At 41.0% G+C, this 15,677-nt stretch overlaps 1 protein-coding gene across 1 annotated transcript in view; it reads left to right on the top strand.

The window, feature by feature from the left end:
* The first annotated feature begins 1,646 nt into the window (after window positions 1-1,646).
* TBCE (tubulin folding cofactor E) overlaps window positions 1,647-15,677 on the top strand; it is a 29,756-nt gene continuing 15,725 nt past the window's right edge. Inside the window, exons 1-6 of the mRNA XM_069800716.1 lie at window positions 1,647-1,784; window positions 2,184-2,317; window positions 4,233-4,317; window positions 13,413-13,598; window positions 14,695-14,783; window positions 15,456-15,555. Coding sequence (XP_069656817.1) covers window positions 2,218-2,317; window positions 4,233-4,317; window positions 13,413-13,598; window positions 14,695-14,783; window positions 15,456-15,555 — 560 coding nt within the window. The 5' untranslated portion in view covers window positions 1,647-1,784; window positions 2,184-2,217. The remainder of the gene's footprint in view (window positions 1,785-2,183; window positions 2,318-4,232; window positions 4,318-13,412; window positions 13,599-14,694; window positions 14,784-15,455; window positions 15,556-15,677) is intronic.

Genomic DNA, 15,677 nt, shown 5'->3' with positions numbered 1-15,677 from the left:
TAAAGCATGCTGTCAAAGCCTGTTGCTTGAAGATGCAAGCCATCAGTGTGCCTAAGAATTTACGTATTATCCAGATTATGTTGATTGGAGTATACTAGTATTACCAAATACCTGTATCTGAATTCTGTAATCAGTATCATAGAATCAGAACAAAGAGTACTAACATGTTGCCTGCCGAAAGAGTGTATGGAATTATTTAATGTAATAGAAGCAGAGGCACAGCACTGAAATAGCTTCTTGATTACTTACTATCGTGGTTGTTTCAGTCTTTGTGGTCCCAAAATTCAAATGATTTTGTTTGAATTAAGTTGTTATGAGGCTTTGAGCTATGAAGCAGGCCAGAGATGAACAAATGTGGAAAATGTCAGCTGGGGTACTTTAATTTTTATAGCCACCAAACTGTGTGAAAGCTGTTAGATCTTGTCATAGCTGTGTCTGTGAAACTGAAGAGCTCTTACTGAATTTCTGTTCCCCAGCACTTGCTACTTCAAGAATACAGTCAAGTCTTTCTGGATTTGCTGTTAATCTACACATGCTGGACACCTCGATTCTTTTTTTTTTTGTAAGCCATGTTCTCAAATTGTTAAATCTCTTCTCTGGATCTTCTGCCAGTTAATTGATTTTGTTCTCAAATAGTGAGTGTTGAAATAAATGCAGTAACAACTGTAGCAGTGCCAACTACTGAGGTAATACAACTTTTCTGTTCTGTGTGCTTGCTTATGTAAATCCAGGCAGCACACTGGTGGCCGGATGCTGCACCAGGGGAACTTGGTGGTGCTTGCTGAGCTGTCTGTGTTCTCCTCAGTCACTGTCTCCCAGGAAAGTGCCCCAGCCTTTAAACGTGGCCTTGCTGCCTTTGTCCAACGTGCGTTTAGGCAGAAAAATGCATAGTGCTTGCTTGTTTCTAAATGTGCTAAGTCCCGTTTCACTGATGTTAGCTGAATGGAACAGACTGGTGGTTTGATCCTGAAGAGGCCCTGCCAGTGCAGCCTGACAAGATCAGGTCCTGTGGAACTACGCAGCTCGACGACGATGATTTGTTTCAGTTACTGGCCAGCCACGTGCTGAATCAGTTATAACAGTATCTTGCTCGGTATCAGACCGACCGTCGCGTATGGCTTGTCTACCACACGCCGCTTTAAAACATTAACGCGGCGGCTGTTTTCTGGGGGAACTTCCCCGCCTCCTCGCCTGCCCACCGCACGTCTGCGGGTCTTCCCAGGCTGCCCGAGCCCCCCGGCCTCAACGCCCGCGCACGGGCCCTTGCCAGCGCTAGAGCTCGGCGCTCCGCACTGGGCTAGGCCGCATCCCCTCAGCGGCGGCCGGTAACGACCGGGACGCTCCTCCCGCCCCGGCAGACGAGCTCGCACCCCGCAGCCTCTCCTCCGGCTCCTGCCCCCGGCGGCCGTGAGGGCGGGCGCCGCGCCGCAGGCCTCTTCTCGCCCCACGGCGCGTTGGGAGGTGTAGTCCGGGGGCGGCAAGTCCGCGCGGCGCGTCTCCCTCGGCGAACCACATTACCCAGGGAGCATCGCGAAGGCGATGACTTCAGCGAGGTCGGAGATGGGGGTAGGCCAATAGCGGCCAAGCTAGGGCGGTGCTGGAGGCTTGGGGCCAATGGAAGCGCAGCGATAGGCCGGACGGGGCGCGGTGAAAGCCGTCAGCCGGCGCAGGACGGAAGAGCGGCCGGCTGTGCCCGCCGCCCTCGGTCCCGGCGCTCCGTCCCTCAGGCGCGGGTGCGAAGAGGACGAGCCGGCGTGTGGGCCCGGGGCTGCTCCTCCCGCCCGGTGCGTTAGCTTGTCCTCCGTCTGCCGCTTCTCCCGCGGCCGAGAGTCGGTGACTGACTTTACCGGCCGCTGGAGCCGCGCGCAGGGACGGTTTCTCGCGGGGCGGCGGCCGCCTGTCCTCTCGCCGGCGGGGCCGTGGAGGAGGTGCCCCGCTCCCTCACCCGGGCCCGCCGTGACCGGACCCCCGCCGCGGCTGGGAGGGCGGTTTGCGGTCTGTGGCCTGAAAGGCCGACCGAAGGAAGGGGCTCCGCGGCGGGGGGAGCCGTGGGGCGGGGGGACACAAACGTCGGCTTCTGGAGTCCGGCCCGCTGCTGGGCCGTAGCAGAGCAACTGGAGGTAGGGGGGCTTATGAAAGCAGTGGTTTGTGTGCGTTAAGGGTTCTCGCTTCTGTCTCTGCAGGTCTGTGGGCAGCCCGGGCTTCGTTTTTCCCAGGATGACTGCCCGCGTGCCTTCTGATGCGCTGGGTCGAAGGGTCTTGTGCGGCGCGGAGTACGCAACTGTGCGCTACGTTGGCAGCGTTCCTCCTACAGCAGGTAAACGTCACAGCAGTAAATAACCTTTACATTTAATGGTTGTTTTCAAAATTCTAATTATGTTCTTCTTAATTAAAAAAAAAAAAATTGTTAAGTGGCAATTTACAGATTGGTTTTTCCTCATGGTTCTTGTGTAAATATGGCAACTTCTAGATAAGTTGTTCGGTTTTTTTAGAAGTCAGAGTTGTCAAAAGGAGCATAAGAAGTACTTTTGGTTGAAATCGATTATGGTTTTTATTACAGTGGAAAGAATTCAGTGCCTTCTTTTTTCCATTAGTTTTCATGAACAGTCTGTTCCCTAATCTCTGTGTACTGACATAGTCCAAGAAGGAGGGAGAAAGGCAGCAGCAGATCAATGGACTAGGCGCTGCTTTGATAACATATTCGAATTCATGACGACAAATAAGACTCAGCCCAACTTGCTGAAAGATCTGACCAGTCTGATTGTGAGAGCACTGTATGTCACCTTTGAAAAATTGTGGTGACAGGATGGGGAGATTGCTGATGCTTGGAAGGAGACTAGCCTTGCATACAGTTCTAGAAGAGGCAAGAAGGATGACCAGGGAACTGTAGACTCATCAGCCTCACTTCAATTTCTGGAAAGATCACATAGCATGTTCCCTTGGAGTCCATTTCCAAGCCTGTGGAGGGCAAGATGGTAGCTGGGAATACTCGATACTTGTAAAGAAGAAAAAGTTGTGCTTGGCAAACCTAATTACCTTCTGTGATGATATGACTGGGAGTGTGGATAGAGGGGATGGGGGATGTACTATTCCTTGACTTTAATAAGTCTTTTAATAGTGTCTCTATAAAGAATCTTACCTGGAAGCTGGAGAAATACAAGCCAGATGAATGGACTGTTAAGTGGCTTGAAAGTCTGGAGGTCTGTCAAGTGGAGAAGTGGTAATCAATGACTTGATACCTGATTATGCACGAGTACTACAGAAATAAATTCTGGGGTCTATATTGTTTAACATATTCATTGGTGTCTCAGATAATGAACAGTGTTCCCCCTCAACTGGCTGATGTGACAAAAGGTAGAATTGCAATCCAGAGCAAGCTTTATGAACTTTAGATTTGGGCTTAAGATTCAAGGAGAAATTTCCACATGTAGTGGGAAATAAACCTGTGTATCAGAATGGACCAGGAAGCACTAGCAACCCATAGGGTCTATTGTAAAGAACTTGGGAGTTAAGGTGGATACTGTCATGAATATGAGCCAACAGTAAGCTCTTGTCACGAGCAAGATAGGTGCTGTACTGGGTTACTTCGGAGTGATGAACGTGGCCAACAAATCAAAGGAAGCTGTTATTCCCCTCTGGGGACAGGGGTTCTTGATAAGGTTGCACTTGGAATAATGTATCTGCTTTGGGACCATCCCAATTCAAGAGGGGTGTGGATAAATTCAAGATGATCCAGTGGAGGGCTGCCAAGGTGGTCCAGGACATAGATCACACATGTGTGTTGTGGAGAGAGGTTGAGGGATCTGGGCTTGGTTAGTGTGGTAAAGAGAAAATTAAATGGCATCTAATAGCTGCCTGCAGCTGTTTGACAGACGGTTGCAGAGATGACAGGGCCAAATTCTTCTTACTAGTATTAGATTATATAATAAGGGACAACAGCCACAGATTGTAGCTGGAAAGGTTCAAACTGTACAGCAGGAAAATCTTTTTCTCTGCAGAACTAATGCAGCACTGGAATAGGCTGCCCAGGTAAGTTGGAGTCTTTCTATCCTTGGAGATTTTCAAGATCTGGCTAGGTAAAGACTTACCTGGCTAACCTGTTTTAGTGCTGGTGATAATCTCCTGCTTTGAGAGAGAAGGTTAGGCTAGATGAACTTCAGAGGTTCCTTCCAACCACGATTTCTATGGCTATGATGCCATAAATTTTAAAATGTATCTACCATATTTTTCAGGAATTTGGCTTGGCGTGGAATGGGATGATCCTCAGAGAGGAAAGCATGATGGTACCTATGAAGGAACACAGTATTTTAAGTGCAGGTGAGTTGATTCACAGTGTTGGCATGTCGTGCGTATTGACAAGATGGTCATGGGGAAAATGCCCTTTTGCAATTTTTAGGGCAAACCCTTTTGTTATCAGTTGGCCGATATTAAAAAGATAAACCTGAATGCTGTGACTAGCTATGCCATAAAGGCTGTTGTGTTGCTATTAATCCAGTTACAGGGATTAGGATATGGTAAATACTTAGAAAATACAAGTCATGTTTTCAGAGGTATGTAATAAAATGTGACTTTTGGATGTTATTAACATTACCTTTAGTAGGTTTAGACCTTCTACCTTAGTGAGGAAATCAGTATGTCCTACTTACCTGCCTTAGGTAATTCTGAAGTGAAATACTGGTCCATATTAACTGTCTCAAATATAGGTTAGATTTGGACTTAAAATGACTTGCATGTAACTTTTTAAGGGAAAATACCAAGTTCCTGAGAATGATTTGGATTATATTTGTATCGCTGAGGAATTAAGTATGTTTGCTTGCATTTAATACATGCAAAACACAGTGTAGCTGGGGGGGGAGGGGGTTAAGTATACACATGCATTACATTTAAGTTTAAAGACTCGAGCACTTAACATGTTTGAAATTGGGGAATATAGGACTCCAGGGTTGATGCTAACAGCAGCAAGCTGTTGATTTCTATGTCAGAGGACACTGCAGCAGCTAAAAGTCTGTGAGTTAAAAAAATAACTGGACAAATTCATAGAAAAGAAAGTCATCAATGGCTCTTAAATACTAAGGGCAGCTAGCTCAGTAAGTTCCTGAGCATTGAAGTGATGAAGGATGAGAGAGTATTCTGAGGCTATATCATTAAAATATTTGCCCTATTGTCATATTTTTCCCAATCATTTTCTACTGGCAGCTTTTGGAGGAAGGATCTGGTGTTACATGGATGTTTGTTTTGACCACTGGATCACAGCCAGTCTTACATTAATGAGATGAAATGGAGAGATTTCTAGGGCTTTTTCCACCTCCTACTTTCCAAGGCTGGTAATAACTGTAAAAGGGCAGTTTGACTGCAGTTTGTTCCTAACTGTTCAAGTGCTCATTCAAGTGAAATGAATCTGATATAAATCAAGTCCTGTGACATTGAGCACTCGGAATTAATAGAAGCCTTTTGAAGGTATGAAAGAAAGTGACAAACCAAGAAAATAAATTAGAAGTAGTCTATGGTCTTGCTTTTGGATGTGTTTTTGCTTTGGTTTGTTGGAAAATGTAAGAAGAATTTCATCTGAAATTAATTCCTCATGTTAATTATCTTGAAAAAGTTAAAGCCATTGGTGAGAGGATAAGCAAGTCATCTTTATTTTTTTCAACTTGCATGTAAATGAAAATCATAAAAATAGCTGGATGAAGTCAGCCCAAAAATTTGTCTTGCTTAGTTTCCTGACTCTGACATTGGCTAATAGCAGATGACTGGAGAAGTGTGAAAGAAGAAAAGTACGTAGTGACAGTTTTCCAGAGTCTCTGTAGCTTTGGCTAGTCATGGTTCAAAGATTTTTCCAGAGCCAGAGGTGGTGTATTTGTACACGTACTTTGTTTTGCTCTCAATGGATGTTTCAACGGAGAAAATTTGTTGTGAGAATTTCCTCCAAAAGAATAACTAAAAGCATATAGTAACAGTGCATACATTTGCTAACTTTTGAGTATGTGTTTTCAGCTTGTGAAAATTGTGATCATTTCCATTTTTATGAGTAGATGAGTCTTGTCACCTTCTTCTATCTGAATATATGAATATCATATGGAAGGCATTTAGAACTGTAGCTGTAAAATGTCACATAGAAGGAAAAAAAAAAGAGATTATGGGGGAAGTAGGTCTAGCTTTTTATCTGCTAGAAGGTCTTCTGGAGATAAATGGAATTCCCTGATGTAGCAAAGGAGGCTGCTGTACTTGTATTGAGACCTGAGGGCAGTTCAGGGCTTGTTAAAGGATACACTTCATTATCAGTTCAGATCAAAGTTGTTCTCAAGCCAGCAAGTAGAGCTGTTTGGTCTCTGACCAAATTTATCTATTTATTTATTTATCTATTTATCTATAATTTACCTATTAAATAATTTTAAATTAAAAAATAGCTATTTTGAAATCCTTTCTGGGAGTACTGTCTCTTACCTGGAGCCAAACAGTCATAAACGGGGAAACAGTAGATTACGTTCAGTAGCGCAAATCAGAATTCTTAGTATGTATCTTCTTAACTTCCACGTTTGTGTAAGGTGGAAGCCCTGGAGACCTCATTATCAGAAAATGAGATGATAAAACAAAATCCATTCTTTAGAAAAATAAATAAATAACCCCCACACACACACCTGTGAGGACTGGATATTTTTTCCCTTGTATCTAATAATAATAAAACAAGGCTTAAGGAGGATAAGCGCACTTAATGCAAGGAAAAAAATCAACATTGCTGGATTTTGCTTAGTTAAGAAAAAGAACTGGAAATTATGGTCTTAGAGCAACCATGTCTTTTGAATGAAGGTATTAGCAAAGTTGCTTCTTATATGCTTTGAATTTAATTGAAGCAGTTTCCAAGTTGAGGCTAGTTATATTCTGCTGTAGAAGAAATAATAAAAATAATTGGCTGGCCATTCCGAATCTCTCTGGACAGAAGCAGCAATTGAACGTGTTGTGGATGTTTTTCAGAAACTTCAGTGCTTTACATTTGTGTGTGTATATTATCTATATACATAGGCACAGACTCTTGCTTTTCTAGCAACCGTTAGTGTGCTCCCAGGAGATGAGATCTCACATAATGATCTCAATTCTTGCTGTAAGAATCAACTTTTTGAGTGAAGCTGTGTATACCTGCAACAAATTTAAATGTAGTGATCTTTAAATATGTTGTTCTTACAATACCTGTTCTTTGTTATCAGTTTTGTTCCAATCAGACAAAATCCTTCTGGAGTCTAAGAGAATATATAATAGTACCAGCAGTCAACCGTGACTCACAGACATAACCTTCTGTCTGCAGACTAGTTTGTAGTTCATGTACCAGTTGTGAAGATGTAGGCAAACTTAAGTAAAAAATGGTTACCTTATTTTACCAAAAAGATGCTAAAAAAATAAAAAAACACAACCTAAAATGTCACCTCTACTACTACTGTTTGAGAGCGAGGGGGAAATTATGTTTCTTTATATAATGTGTATACACATATAAAAATAATTTTATTTCCCCCTCCCCCTCAAACCTTATCAGTGAGCCTACTTTGCTCACTCCCTGAATTCTGATAAGCAGAAGCAGCTGATGGAGTAGCTTGTACTGTAAACAAATGCAATGAAAGGACATTTTTTTAACTCCCTTTTAACGTAATTTTGAAAAGAATGCTTTAAAAAAAAAATCTTAGAGTGACATTTCAAAATAAGAACATAAGAGGAAAATAAAACTGAATTTGAGATTCTCATTACCAGAGGATCTTCTTTGTAGCCCTTACTTGGGCAAATCAATAGGTCTGCTTACTACAGCTATATGTGGTCTTTGTAGGAGGTTTTTTGGAAATATAACCTAAACTTTTATGTTTCATGGCAGTACGTTTATCTGGGTCATATATTATGTGGTGCTAATTGAACTTCTTAAGAATATGTGAACCAAAGAACAAGACAGGCGTACTTCAAACTATGTTGACATCATGGGCATGTTCATCAACTCTGGATGAGCTGGCAATGTATACTCTAGTGGCATTTTTGTGAAATTTTTTTTCTCATAATAAGGTCTTGTTTCCTGATAACGGACAAAGCTATTATTTTAGCTGTCAGTTGCAGTAGTGTATCATGTAATTAAAATAAGCTGTGCTCTACAGTCCTTCAAGAGAAATGAGGAGTAATCAAGCCTAAAATAGTGTTAAAATTTATATACAGCTTTTGAAACATGAGTATGCTTTCAAATAAGTTCTTTCACATCGTTATATGCATGTGCTCCCCTGGGAGATGTGGGTTACAAGCACACACACCTCCCCTGGGAACGTGAGTGCCTTAGCTGCACGCACCTCCTGTGGGAGACACTGGTGCTCCAGCTTCTGCGTCCCTGTGCTGCTTCCTGCAGTCTAGTAACGTGCATGCTGGTGGAAAGCATGGTCACACTGAGATGCGGGGCATATATGTCGCTCCCCACGATGCCTGTCCTTGCTGGGCACAGGCTCACCTCGGCGTCTGACTAGGAGGCAGCTCTGTCTGGCCTAGGCAGAGATGTATGTGCTGCTGGTGGGGTGACTTTTGACAGCATCAAACCAGGTTTTGACTGCTGTGCTGGTGTACCCTCTTCTTTCCCCCCACAGTTCAAGCTTCTTTTATGCTTCCTGTCAAGTGGAGTCCTTCCTGCCCCCATTTAATCTGGCAGAAGGGTCGTCTTCCTCCTTAGTCCTCCTCTCAGTCAGTTTTGGGTATTCCATTCACACATAGTGTTTACACAGGCATTGCTGTTTCAGCAGCTGGTTTTATCGTTGCCCTTTTGCTGGGGAAGATGTGTGGATTACCCAGCAGCAGATGACATACTTCTCTACTTACCTCACAAGATGGGAGTAACATGCTGCTGTATCACGCATTTAGACTACTTTGAGTCATCCCTGAAAGGAACACATCCCCCCAACTAAGGAATATGTTTTGTTCTTCACAGACCACTTTCCAGGGTGGTATTTCAGCAGATACTGTTACTAGAAGTATTGACCATGTTAAATTGTAATCCATTTCCCCAGGTTTGACTTTCACAACAAGCCAGAGAAACAGAGGGAAGTATAGTAAAGCTTGTTTCTGTGATGTTTTCAGCCTGGCAGAATTGCAATTGCTTCTCAGGTCTTTGTGGCCTTTCCCCCCACCTTGTGTTATTAAGTTTTCTTCTGGTGGGAACTTTGACTTTTGTATACTTGTGCAGTTCTGAAATGCCAAGTTATCCTGGCAAAAGCATTACGTGGTTTCAGTTTTTCCTCCAGTCAGTTTTATAAGTTGCGTGTGGACATGTTTTTAAATATACAGACAGCAGTTGTGACCAATCAGATGTTACTGTTTGCATGAAATTTATGCTCCTGTCCAAAAGATCTGTCTATATTAAATTAGACTATCTCTCCTTCAAGAATAACAGATTCGCCTCCAGGAATATCTAATTAGAGCACAAACAAACCCTTCAAATACAGGAAGATGTCAATATCATTTTAGTGTCTATGAAGAAGAAGCGATTGCCATCTAGCAAGGGGAGAATGTGTTCCCAAGATTGCTTTTAACCTCAGAAGATATCAGTGAGGAAGTTTTGATTGTTTCACTGTACCCATCAGAGACTTCTGCTCTCTGCTGTCAATAGAACAGTGTTGAAACAAAACTGTTGTCCCTAACCACTATTCAAACACGTCCTGTGCTCCAGCAGAACCTTAAGATAGCATCTGGAACTGCAGATGTCTGTCTGTCTTTCTTTTGTGAAAGCTCAGACTCAGCTTTCAGGTCTGCTTTGACTAAGGTAAACTTGCAAGAACTTCAAGTACTTGCTGATGTTTGCAAAGCTTCTGCTGTGCAGTCAGGAATTTGATACACCATAGCACATTAGTGTTAGGTGTCACTTATAAGCATTGTTTGATGCGACAGCTGCCACAGACTGTTCTAAAACTTGAAGGGTTTTCTTTACTGCAGTGTGTAGATTCTTCTAAAAGAAGTCTGGTCTGCTGAGCACCTTCCCCTAAAAGGAAGAGATCTGTTCAGAACCTATCTAGAAAGATGTGCATGAATTCAACCGGCTGTATTTTATGACACCTTATGAGCTTTGTAGTGTGTGTGCTCCAGTCATGATGATAATTGTCTTGAGGTAATCATTGCAAACAGCCGGTACTGGACAAAGAAGCCCTTCCATCCACCTTTAGTGTCTAGGCTGATAAAGCTGACATCTCTCTCCTTGGCTCAGAAGCTTGCTTCTGCAGTCAGACAGCTCAAGTGTGTAACTGTTGGCAGAAAACAGTTTATGTACTACTGCATTATTCTTCAGGTACTGAGAAGTGTATGTGTGTGACATTTCTCTAGCGTGTGAAGAGCCATCGTGTGCCTGTAATGATGAGCAGTGCCACCACTTTTTTTTACATTAACAGAGAAGAATGATGCCAAATTTCCTCTTTATTCAGGGAAATGGTTAACCAGTGGAAGCTGATAGCTAATCTAAATTTTAATGAATATCTTTCAAGGGCCCTGGGCATGCTAGCAGATGGGCTGTATTGCTTCAGGCTACTGAATCATGAATAGGAAGCGTCCTACAAGCTGACTTCTGAGATTGGGGTCAACCTCTCTATTCAGTAAGAAGTGTCAGTATGAACCAGAGCCAGCTGGTTGTCAGAGCCCCATTTGGGCATATTTCGTATTTTCTGCTTAAGGAAATTGGGGCATATCTTTTACCACTTCATTTCTGCACAGTGTATTGTCCTGGCTGCAGGACATTTTACACACATGGGAGCAAAATCCCTGTTCTCAGATTACTGAATATTTAGCTTAAGTCAGGTTGATCAGTAGTCCACTGGTTCTCCCAGCTCCTGAGATGCATGCTGGATGACTCTTTGGATTAGTATTTTTCTCTTTAGTTCCCAGTTATGGAGACTGATTGCTAATAGGTGTGCTTTTTCATGAGTCCAGGTGCTGTACATTAGTTGTCTGATATGTACATATGGCTTGTAGGGTTCATATTCCCTAGTGTGTGAGTTAATACAGGCAGTGTATTTTAGGGAAAACAAGTTACAGGTTAAGTGACCTCTCTCCTTGAACACAATCATTTGCCTGAAAATAGGTTACTATTGCAGTCTCCTTTTCTGTCCTTCTCTGTGACAGTTCTTGAAAAAAGTAGATCAAATTAATAGAATGGAACCGAAGGAGAAACTTAGGCTGTGGAATGGATTTGAGTATACATTAGATAAGATAGCATGCATAGTGGTTGGAAGTGATAGGAACAGGAGAGAGAAACCCTCTGATCTTGCTATGATCAAAACAAAAAACAGAAGGGTCTTGAGAGAGAAATGTACCATACTTTTCCTGTAGCTTCAAATGACAAGAAGCAAGGTAGCATTTTTTCCTAGGGATAGAACTGGCTCCTGCCAAGACAATGAGGAAGGAGATACCAATAGAAATGGTGACCTGAGAAGACAGAAGTGGACTTAGGAATGGATATGTTGATGGAGAGACCCAAAGGGCTTGTCTACACCAGGGATAAATGGCATGACAGGAGGGGTGCAGATGTGGGGGTCTAGATTAGCTCTGGTGAGAGAGTTGGGGAGAGCAGAGGAAGAAAAGTAGCAGAACTGTTGAGTGCAGAGGGATGGTGATGACAAAATGGGGAGAATCAAGGTGATAGGAAAAAGGACAGGAGATGTCAGAATAAACATACAGCAGGACCTAGGGCGAATCACAGATAGACAAGAGTACAAGTTTTCTTTCCAGAGCCTGCACTGTCTGCCATCTATGAAGCTGTTTGACTTAATTAAATGCAAAAGTGATATACTTCACAGGTAAGAGATGTTATAGTTAAGAGGGTGAAAATGTCATTTACTGTTTTAAGAAGTGGTGTTAAGAAAGAGTCACATAATTTTTACATTTGAGGAAGTTTAACAGTTAAACTAGCCAAATGTTTGCAAGCTGTGAAGAGCTTCAAAGGAATGGAAGAAAAGACTTAAGGGAAGGTTACTGGATTAAAAATGTAGAGAACTGAAAATGCTTATTGAACATGAAAGTACACACTAGATTTACATTCTCTAAGAGTATGCCTTTCTGCTTGTCTTGTAATCATTGCGCTCTAAACTTAGTCACTACAAAACTAGACTGAAAATATTTTTGAAGTAAATAGTATCTAGTTTCTACCCAGACCTTTCTTTAGGATATGAGAGTACTTTAATAAGTATTAGAAATGTTAATGAATTAAACTGGTACAGGCAATTTCCAGTACTGATTTTTAAATAAAAATGTGAATATATGATGCCCAAGCTATTCCATCGACTTGTAATAGGTCCATAGGATTCAAGGTCTCTAGTTACTGTTTTTCTGAGAGAATTTTGAACTCTGTAGCATTGGTGGTTTATATTATGGTTTGCTAATTAGCCACTTGACGTTTACATGCTGTTTTGGAAAGAGGAGTTTTATTTACATAAGTGATTTCTTCCTCCTGGGTACTTTCCAGCCAAACTCTGTACTCTTCTCAGCTGGAAGGCAGACAGGTAATCATAACTACCAATTTTCTTCCTGCTGTTTTCTGACTGATCCTTCTATCAGATCCTCCATCTGCTCTGTGATACCATTCCCACAACTTGTCTCTGCCAGTTCTTCCTAGGTACTGTGTTTCCTTGCTAAGTTTGACAGAAATTGTCAAAGAAATTGGATGGCAAGAAATTGTTATGCAGTAAAGTTTTTTCAGTGCTCAAGAAAAACTAAGAAACTTCATAGGACTGTGTAGAACATACATTAGCTGGGTAATTCTGTTGAATATTCAGTTTCAAAATGATTACCGAGCTAGTACAATATTGTTACCAAGTAAGTATCAGAATTTTTAAAAGTTTGAGTTTGTATAAGAGTTCCAAGTGGTACGATTTGCATCTTGTGTCATTTGTGTGGATGGAAGGACAAGGCTGCGTTCTCTTAGAATTACAGGTGAATTATTTAAGTCAAATATAATGAGGCAATGACTATTCTGAGTATTCCTATGGGCCTTAGGCTGTGGGTAAGACTCCAGACACATTTGTTGTATGATTTAGGTAACTTTGTGTCTATCCATAGGTAGAAACTTAATTTTCTGGAAAAACCAAGTTCATAATGAGTTTGGCAACAACAGAGCAGTTATTTCTAATAATGGCACTGTCATTGTAATTTTGATGTGTAGGTACATTTGGAGATCTGGTGCTTCAGTTCTCGTGGCATCTCACAATGTGAACCTGTTGGGTCAAATACTATCAAAGATACTTTGCAAGTCTTACCTGGTCTGACTGAGTGGGAACAGTGATGTCTAAAATTAGCCCGTAGAATTGCTTTTTTGACTGCTTTGGTTCCCAGTATTTTAAAGAAGTAATAAGTAGTATTTTTGAGACTAGTCATTGTTACAATAACTTTTCATATTTCACCTTTTCCTGGCTGCTTTGTTCTAGGCATCCTAGAGGAGGATCATTTATCCGGCCAAACAAGGCAAATTTTGGAGTAGATTTTCTTGCTGCAGTAAAGGATCGGTACGGATTGAATGATGAAGGTGTTCAACATGGAACAGAGAATACATTAGTATTTGGAAAGAAGACTGTAGAATTTGTTGGCATGGATTCTGTTGCAGAACAACAAAGGCAAGTGTAATATATGAAAATCTAAGATAGACTCTTAGCGATCGATTAGTCAAATAGTAGTTCAACTGTAAGGAAAGGAAGCTGGCTGCCTTGCATATAATATTGTCATATCTCTAAAAGTAAGCCAAACTGCACTGTGGTGGAAGAGACAAGAAATCCTCCTATTGTGGCTTCATAATTTACCTGTTCTATGGATAGGAACTGGGATTATGTCATGCTTGTGTGCTCACAATCCTCATTTTGATTTCACAAAGTAGAAGGTGATGATATTTAGGGAGGAATGAGCAAGATAAATTATCATGATATTGTCAATAATTATACACATGCACGGTCCTTTTTAAATAGTTGTATTTTAATATTTTCTTAATATTGTACAGTGTTATTTCATCTTTGTTTACTCATCTCAGTAATGACTTTGTAACTAAGAGAGGGAAGGCATAAAGTCACTACTGCTAGCGAAGAAGTCTTTCGGTCAGTTCATGTCATGTTCACTTATCTGGAAGGGTAAGAAAGGAAGTAATTTAATGATGTGTAATAGATTGCAGTTTTAATGACCTCCAGCAGCAGAGAGGTATCAGTTCAGGAGGTGGCAATCTCCTTTTGAGCTGATATTCCACAACTATTCTCCCTTTGTCTCCGAGAACATACTAAGCAGTCAAAAATACTCTTTTTTTTTTTTGTCTTTTTTTGATTAAGTGATACAAAGAATGCTCAAATAACTTAGAACCTCTTGCAAAAAGTATTACAAGAAACCTGTTTAACTTGGAATCTCTAATTAAATTCCAATTTTCATAGCTATATTTTGTCTGTTTTGTCACTCTTTTCAGTTGGATGAGGGTTAGTTGGGTTTTTTGGGGGGAGGGGGTTGTGGTTCAACCAGACCTATTTTGTAGTAGCAATGTAAAGGCAAAAAACAGAGGAGATGTGTCTGTTTTTGAGTAAGAAAAACACTGATATGTAGCAATCTGCACATTGCTAATTCTAAAGGAGATGATATGTATGAAAAGGGTATTATTTAGTTGTAACAACCAGGTATTTATACAACATGCCTACTTCTGTTTGAAGATTACTTAACAGAATGTTCTTTCTCCTTTAGCCAACTGAACCGACTGGTAGATATCTCAGTGCATGAGTGTGCAGTGAGCCATGCTGGTCAGAAAGAGGAAATCAGCAGAACATGTCCTAGTATCCTTTTTTGCTATATTACATGATACCACAAATAAAGTATATATATTTTAGCATTCCAAGTGTTTACTTCAATGAATTATATTTGTTTCCTTTTATTAAAAAAAGTTTTAAAATGCAGTTTATATTTAGAAGCTTAATGCAATGATTACAGAGTTAAAAAGTACATATCTGCAATTTTTGAGAGAGAATGCAACTTGTGGATAAAAATAGAAATTTTGTCATAAGTTGCTACTGTAAGTGCAATTTCGGAAGGCTCCAGCAATGAGTTGTTTGGCTGGTTTTTTTTAATTTAACTCTAGAATAGATAACCCCATAAAAATCCAACTGATAATGTTCTCTAGGCACCAGAGGTTTCCAATGTATAATAAATAATGTATTCAATATAATGTGTGTCGTAGCAACGTTGCAGAAGTATAAAGCAGGTATTACTTGTTCATTTATAAGGACTGGTAAGAGTTCCTGTCGATACAGGAATTAATCCATTTTAGGATCTGTAAAGTTAAGCTGTTTTATAAAACTGTAAGCCATTTCTGTAACTGAGCAGTAGTATGTCTTAGCCCAAACAAGTGTAATCTATTTCTGTTTATTTGATTCAAATACAAACCCTAATTTTAATTTCTGAAAAAGGAAGTTCAGATTTGAGATAAGTTTCTTAATGTGAAATTTCAGATATCAGGCATATAAATCTATCAAAAAATCTGATATCATCTTGGGAGACAGTAACAGCTATTGCTTCTCAAGTTCAAAATCTGGAAACACTTAATCTCAGGTATAAATATTCATATTTGGGTTTCTGTTCCTTTGGGGTAGGGACAAAAAAGAAGAGGCTCTTTTAGATACGGGGCCAGCTTTCTAAAGGTAACTGGATGCCTCGATACTCATTTTTGTGGG

The sequence above is a fragment of the Haliaeetus albicilla genome, chromosome 13, assembly GCF_947461875.1.
Source record: "Haliaeetus albicilla chromosome 13, bHalAlb1.1, whole genome shotgun sequence".
NCBI lineage: Eukaryota > Metazoa > Chordata > Aves > Accipitriformes > Accipitridae > Haliaeetus > Haliaeetus albicilla.
The sequence above is the reverse complement of the archived record's forward strand: the minus strand, read 5'-3'. Positions and strand labels throughout refer to the sequence as shown.